The 7,260-nt window shown below is 41.9% G+C and overlaps 1 protein-coding gene across 1 annotated transcript; it reads left to right on the top strand.

The window, feature by feature from the left end:
- Positions 1-8: 8 nt before the first annotated feature.
- Positions 9-6,715, top strand: LOC104523208 (phosphoinositide 3-kinase regulatory subunit 4-like; the record flags this gene model as incomplete). Its single annotated transcript, XM_010165714.1, has 4 exons — positions 9-753; positions 2,679-2,812; positions 2,986-3,568; positions 6,581-6,715. Coding segments are annotated over exons 1-4 (1,582 nt in total), but the record flags the coding sequence as incomplete, so codon positions are not given.
- Positions 6,716-7,260: the final 545 nt, after the last annotated feature.

Below are 7,260 nucleotides of genomic sequence, written 5' to 3'. Positions count from 1 at the left end.
CGCGCCCGGGAGGAGGCCCCGCCATGGGGAACCAGCTGGCTGGCATCGCCCCCTCGCAGATCCTCTCGGTGGACAGCTACTTCTCAGACATCCACGACTTCGAATACGACAAGAGCCTGGGGAGCACCCGCTTCTTCAAGGTCGCCCGAGCCAAGCACCGGGAGGGACTGGTGGTCGTGAAGGTGTTTGCCATTCAGGACCCGACCTTACCCCTGACCAGCTACAAGCAGGAACTGGAGGAGCTGAAGATAAGGTTACACTCGGCACAGAACTGCCTTCCCTTCCAGAAAGCAACCCTGTCCGAGAAGGCTGCGATGCTTTTCAGACAGTACGTACGGGACAACCTTTACGATCGAATCAGTACCCGGCCGTTCCTGAACAACATTGAAAAAAGGTGGATAGCTTTCCAGATCCTCACCGCGGTGGACCAAGCGCACAAATCTGGAGTCCGCCATGGGGACATTAAAACAGAGAACATCATGGTGACCAGCTGGAACTGGGTTCTTCTAACTGACTTTGCCAGTTTTAAACCAACTTATCTTCCTGAAGACAATCCCGCTGACTTCAATTATTTCTTTGACACGTCACGGAGGAGAACGTGTTACATTGCTCCCGAGCGCTTTGTCGATGGCAGTATGTTTGCTACAGAACTGGAAAACATGCGGGACCCTTCAACTCCTTTGGTAGACTTGGCAAATAGCAATCAGCGAACAAGAGGGGAGTTAAAACGTGCAATGGACATCTTTTCTGCAGGTACTTGGGGCCATCAGGAGCAACCAGTGTGTTGTTTATGATTGTGTGTCAGGGTACAGAAAAGCTTATTTGGGGTTGTTTTGTTTTTTTTTTACAGTGGGCTTAGAGAACAGCGTGTGGAAACACTTGCTTGTTTTAAGCATAAGACCCAACCCCAAACCTTTCATTTACAAAAGAAGTACCGACACAGTAAGCTACATAACTTAAGTGCATCACCATGTTATCTGAGGAGGGAAATCACAAACTGTTCTGTTACGGCTCAACTCTGCCCTGGGAAAGAGATGGTTCTGCAAGCCACAGACCATCATCTTGTGGCTGAGGTTCTGGGGGTGCATAACATATGCCTCACGGGATCCAAGAGGAAGAACTAATCAGTGGTTCACCTAAAGTCCAGCTGCCTGGGCACTGAGCCAGCTTTCAGGGCAATTTGTAAATACTGGCTTTAGAAGCCCCTTCTCATTTCATTTTCCCCACAGGCAGGAAGCTGGATAACTAGGTAAGCTCCTGTCATAGTCCCACTCACAAATACTTGATAGAGTCTGACTGTGGGAGCCTATCTTGAGTCTTGGGCTTGTCTTTAGCAGTTTGAAAGCCGTAAGTTTGGCCTTTTTTAATTTAAATTTTTTTTTCCCCTTGAACTGATTGAAAATCTGAATTTAAAGGTAATGGTTACTTCATTTTACAAGCTGCTCTTATGTCCTGCAAACTGCAGGAGTGGGACAGAATCACAGAATGTCAGGGATTGGAAGGGACCTCGAAAGATCATCTAGTCTGATCCCCCTTCCGGAGCAGGAACCTAAATGAGATCACACAGGAAGGCATCCAGGCGGGTTTTGAATGTCTCCAGAGAAGGAGACTCCACAACCACCCTGGGCAGCCTGTTCCAGTGCTCTGTCACCCTTACTATAAAGAAGTTTCTTCTCAGGTTTAAGTGGAACCTCCTGTGTTCCAGCTACACCCATTGCCCCTTGTCCTACCATTGGTTGTCACCGAGAAGAGTCTACCTCCATCCTCGTGACATTCACCCTTTATATATTTATAAACCTTTGAAAAGAACATGTGTCATGTACACAACGGGGAGGGCTGTATTTGGCAATCATGTTATTTCTCGCTGTGCTTATAAGCTTATGTGAGTGAATATATGCTCTTTCCCAGCATCACTGTGGAAGTAGAGGTTGTCTCTTACCTTCTCTAAAAGGGCTACTTAGTTTTGACCTACTGCCCGATCCATGCTGACTTAATGCCACTCTTCTTCCACGTGGTGGTGATGCAGGTTGCTTTTCTGGTGGTATATTTTCTAGCTGGCAAGTGGCTGAAGTAGCTGCCTCATGTTTCCTAATTGCAAACTGCTCTGCAGTTGGCATGTTTGAAATAAAATACTTGGGAGATATTTCAGGGATCATAGAATCATAGAATGGTTTGGGTTGGAAGGGACCTTAAAAATCATCTAGTTCCAACCCCCCTGCCATCAGCAGGGACACCTTCCACTAGACCAGGTTGCTCAAAGCCTCATCCAACCTGGTCTTGAACACTTCCAGGGAGGGGGCATCCACAACTTCCTTGGGCAACTTGTGCCAGTGTCTCACCACCCTCACAGTGAAGAACTTCTTCCTAATATCTCATCTAAACCTCCCCTCTTTCAGTTTAAAGCCATTTCCCCTTGTTTTGTTATTAACTGCCCTTATGAAAAGTCCCTCCCCAGCTTTCCTGTAGGCCTCCTTCAGGTATTGGAAGGCCACTATAAGATCTCCCCTAAGTTTTCTCTTTTCCAGGCTGAACAGCCCCAAATCAAGTGTAAAAGCCAGTTTTTGGATGTTGTCTCCTTTTTGTAAGTTAATTTGATAACTTGTGTGCCTTATTTTTAATCAAACTAGGAGTAGGCATCTTTGACTTTTTTTTGTTTGTTTTTTTTTTCTGTTCCCCAGGCTGTGTAATAGCAGAGCTCTTCACAGAAGGCGTACCCTTGTTTGATTTATCTCAGCTTTTGGCTTACAGAAATGGCCTCTTTTCCCCCGATCAAGTCCTAAACAAAATTGAAGACCGCAGTATCAGAGAACTGGTAAGGATGGACTACAGCATTAGAACCATTTGTGTGATCTGTTGTAGTTTGTTTAACCTACTTTGGTGACAAATTGCTTATTGTTTGAGTTTGTTTTTTTCTTTTTTGTGTATTACAAATGTCTAAACCTTTAATCTTTCTCTCCCGCTCCTCCCTACTTCTGCCTTTCCAAGGTCACTCAGATGGTCCATCGCGAGCCAGATAAACGTTTAGCAGCTGAAGATTATTTGAAACAGCAACGTAACAATGCATTTCCTGAAATATTTTACACTTTCCTTCAGCCTTACATGGCCCAGTTTGCCAAGGAAACGTTTGTATCAGCAGATGAGCGTATATTGGTCATACGTAAAGATCTGGACAACATCATTCACAATCTCTGTGGGCATGATCGCACAGAGAAAGCCGAGGGAGAGACAAAAGAGAATGGGCTGGTTATTCTAGTGTCTGTGATAACTTCCTGTTTACAGACTCTCAAATACTGTGATTCAAAACTGGCTGCTTTGGAACTGATTCTTCATTTAGCACCAAGATTAAGTGTAGAGATTCTTCTGGATCGTATTACTCCTTATCTGTTACATTTCAGCAACGACTCTGTGCCCAGGGTGAGGGCAGAATCAGTGAGGACACTAACTAAAGTTCTTGCTCTCGTCAAAGAGGTGCCACGCAATGATATTAATATTTACCCAGAATACATTCTGCCAGGCATTGCACACTTGGCCCAGGATGAAGCCACCATCGTCAGACTTGCATATGCTGGTAAGAGGAAATCCAGTAAAAACTCCAAATCTTTGGCATTTCTGTATTTCCTTAACTGTTTTCTCCTCTGCTCTAAATCATCACATACCTTGCTGTTTCTATTTCAGTAAATTTCCTCAGAAATGACTGCAGGTAAAGACACTTGTATTCACTTAAGCTAACTGGTGCGGTTGGTGGCAGCAACTTAATAATTAATGAGTTGACTTATATTAGCAGATGAGTTTCCACTGTAGATCTGTATCCAAAGTAAGTAATTACATTTTAAATGATTGGCAAAATGTGTTTGCTCTCTGCTAGATGAATTAATTTTTTTTCCCCTTAAATTAACATCCATTCTTCTCTGTAGTTCTGCTTGTAAAAGCAACTTGGAGAATGTGTACATGTGCTCTGGGCTAGGACCTGGATATACCCACAGCAGGTCTGCCCACAGCTAAGGTAAGGGCTCGGAGTTTAGAGCCTCACGCTCAGGGAAGCAGCCTTGGTTCTATTCCCCAGATAAAAATATTTGTCCGAGCAGTTACTATGTAGCTAAGTATGCAAACAGGTCTTTCTGATCTTGCCCACCCTTTGCTGCTTTTATTAATTCATCTTAATTGTAATTTCATTCGCTGAGATTGTTTAGAGTGGCCTGAGTGAACTGAATAAATGGGAAACTAACTCAAAGCATTGGTGTATCGCTGTGCTTCAGAGTTATTGTCCCACAAAGTTAAATTTGATATTCAGGGGCTGAAATTACATTATTTGCTATCTAATAGACTGGCTTATACTGTAGCAGATGTTTTCTTCATACATTATTCAGATATATGAGTTCTGCTTGGTTCAGGAAAAGGCTTTGTAGTCATGCCCGTATTTGCTATTTACCATGTACCATTATTTGCTATAACTAGCATATTTTCAAGTGTGTTGTTTTGGTTTTTGTTTTTGTTGGGGTTTTTTTGAGTTATAAATGTAGAGTTCAGTTGAAAATGTCCCAGATGATGTTTTTCTTTTGTTTACTAAGTGAGCTGATAAAACTAATCATCGAAGGCAACGTATAGTTAATAAATAGAACCAATTGCTTTTGGTCACCTTGGTCTTCCACATTTAAGGCTTTATAAAAGAACCATTTTATCATGCCTCACTGTTATTTGCAGCTTAGAGAGAAAAAATCTTGTGAAATTCTAGTCTAATCATGACTGTGATAGTTTCACTAGGGTAGCCCTTGGCCAGCAGCCAACACAGTCATTCACCTACTTCCCCCCCACCCCCAGGGGATAGGGGAGAGGACTGGGGGGCAAGGGTAAGGAGGCTGGTAAGTTGAGATAAGAACAGTTTAATAGAAATAAAACTTAAAATAATACTAATATTAAAATGGTAGTAATAATGATAACAGTAACAAAATATACAAACAAGTGACACACAGTGCAACTGCTCACCACCTGCCAACCAAGCCCAGCCCGTTCCCAGATAATGATCCTGGAGGAGCGACAATCCCGAACCGAAACCACAATCCTGGAAGAGTGAGAGCCCGAGCGAAAGCCAGAGAGAGCTGAGAGAGGGAGAGACCCTCACTGATATACTGGACATGACATGGTATCATATGGAATATCCCATTGGCATATCCAAATGCCAGCTTAGCTTATTAATTTAAATATTCCTCGCCCCTTAGATCTTGCGCTTGTAGACTAACAAAACATGAAGTCCTTCACTTCCAGTGACAAAAATGAAAACATTGGTGTGTTATCAGTGTTTCTCTCATAACAAATCCCAGGCTGAAAGCAAAATGCAGCACTATGCTAGCTACTAAAAAGAAACCCAGCTCTGTTCCAGATAAAAAACAGGACAATATTCACCCCTTATTCCATACCATTTACTTCATACTCAGATTTTTCCTGCTAAAAACTAAGACAATAACTAATTTTTAAATGAACTAATATAAAGCTGAACTTGTTAAATAAGCTGAAATGGATAAACCAAAATGCAATCTCTTTTGCTACAAGCGCAAAAAGGCTACAGGTCTCTCTCTACCTGTAGACTTCAGTTACATCTGCTTACACAGACATTCCCTGTGTGTTCAGTGGTTTGATTTTATTTTCAAACTGAGTACAGCTAGAATATTTTCTGAAATTTGAAAAGGTTATGTGAACTGTATATGGTTAAGCCTGATTAAGTTGCCTTAATTTCAAATAGCTTTTCTTTTAAGAAAGCAATTTAAATTTCAAACATATATATTTTTTTATTTATTTATTTTTATTTTTTTAAAGGCAGTCTAATAGCTGAGTTAACTTGTGTTACTATAGCACACTTTTTGGAAGTGGTCAGGCTGGTGACTTACACCAGTTACGTGGGCTGTGGACAGGCTCCATTGTTAGGCTGCTGTTGTCTTGGATGAGACTCGCAACAGCTGCTGTGCTGTGGGACTCGTGCCTTGATGAGTTTATTCCTGTGCCAGCAGTGGACTGACACATATAATATAGCCTGTGTTGCTTCAGCAGCTTCCAAACAGTGCATAACAGTGCCAAATCGCGTGGATAGATATGGGGGCAAATGTTCTAAAATTGGAATCCAGCCCTCACAGGTAACCCTGTTGTTATTTCCTAGAATACATATCCTGACATGGTGGTTTGTTGTTGCTTTGTTGCAGTCTACCATGTGGGCATGTTAGTTAATTCAGGTTAATTGGCCTTTAAGTTCTGTTAAGTTATTTAGTCATTAGCCTGAGATGAGGTGCTGTTTAGGGCTAGTTCTGGAAGACTGAAATTAGTTGTCGTTGCACTCGATATCCTTACAATTTTTCCACTCGTTTTCATGACAGAAGTACTGTGTGATTTGATGTATTTGGTAGCTTTGCTGGGACCAGGGACATAATGAGTTAAAACAGAAGTGGGTTTACAAGAGCATGTGTAATTTGAATCCTATTCGCCCATCATGACTGCTATTATCAGTGGTTATAATATCTCATTAGGGACATCATCAGACTGATGTAAATTGGCAGAGTAGAACAATTCTTAACCAAAATGTTTTCCTTTGCAGAAAATATAGCGTTGTTGGCAGAAACAGCTCTGAGATTTCTGGAGTTAGTTCAGCTGAAAAATCTGAATATGGAAAATGAACCAAATGGTGAAGAAATGGATGAAACATCTCACCCTAGTGATAATTATGACACAGGTAATGTCATTTCTACTACCCTTGCCTGCTTATAATAGCAAATCATGAACCAAAGCTCCTAGTTAGCACTAATCTTCCTCATCTCTTAAAGCTTAGGCTTCCTATTAAATGGGAAGAATGCTTTGCCTCAACCAGTATCAAAGCATATACGTTAGAGCTTCATGCAGAAACTGGCACCTCTGTTCTGAACACTGTGAAAGACAAAAAATTATATAAATGATCACACTTTTTTTCTCCAGAAGTTCTCAAAGTATTTGGCTGTTGTTCTGGCTGCCTGGTTGCATATCCAGCTTCACTCACGGTCCCATAAACAAGTTAGCTGTGGAAACATGGCTGTATTCCAAATACTGCTACCATTGGAGTGCCGGGCAGTGTTAGCTTTGGAAAACCTGACAAATTCTAGCATAGTCATAGTACTGTATTTTTCAGTTGTTCTTTTATTCCTATGCCTGGCAATTCTTGTCTATCTTTTTGCCTAATGATGCTGAATGTATGGATGCCATTGAGCAGTAACCTTGCTGTCTGTGCTATTGTAACTGTAGCAC

Source organism: Antrostomus carolinensis, unplaced genomic scaffold (assembly GCF_000700745.2).
Source record: "Antrostomus carolinensis isolate BGI_N321 unplaced genomic scaffold, ASM70074v2 scaffold53013, whole genome shotgun sequence".
Classification (NCBI taxonomy): domain Eukaryota; kingdom Metazoa; phylum Chordata; class Aves; order Caprimulgiformes; family Caprimulgidae; genus Antrostomus; species Antrostomus carolinensis.
Note: the sequence above shows the minus strand (reverse complement) of the source record. Positions and strands in the feature narration are given on the sequence as shown.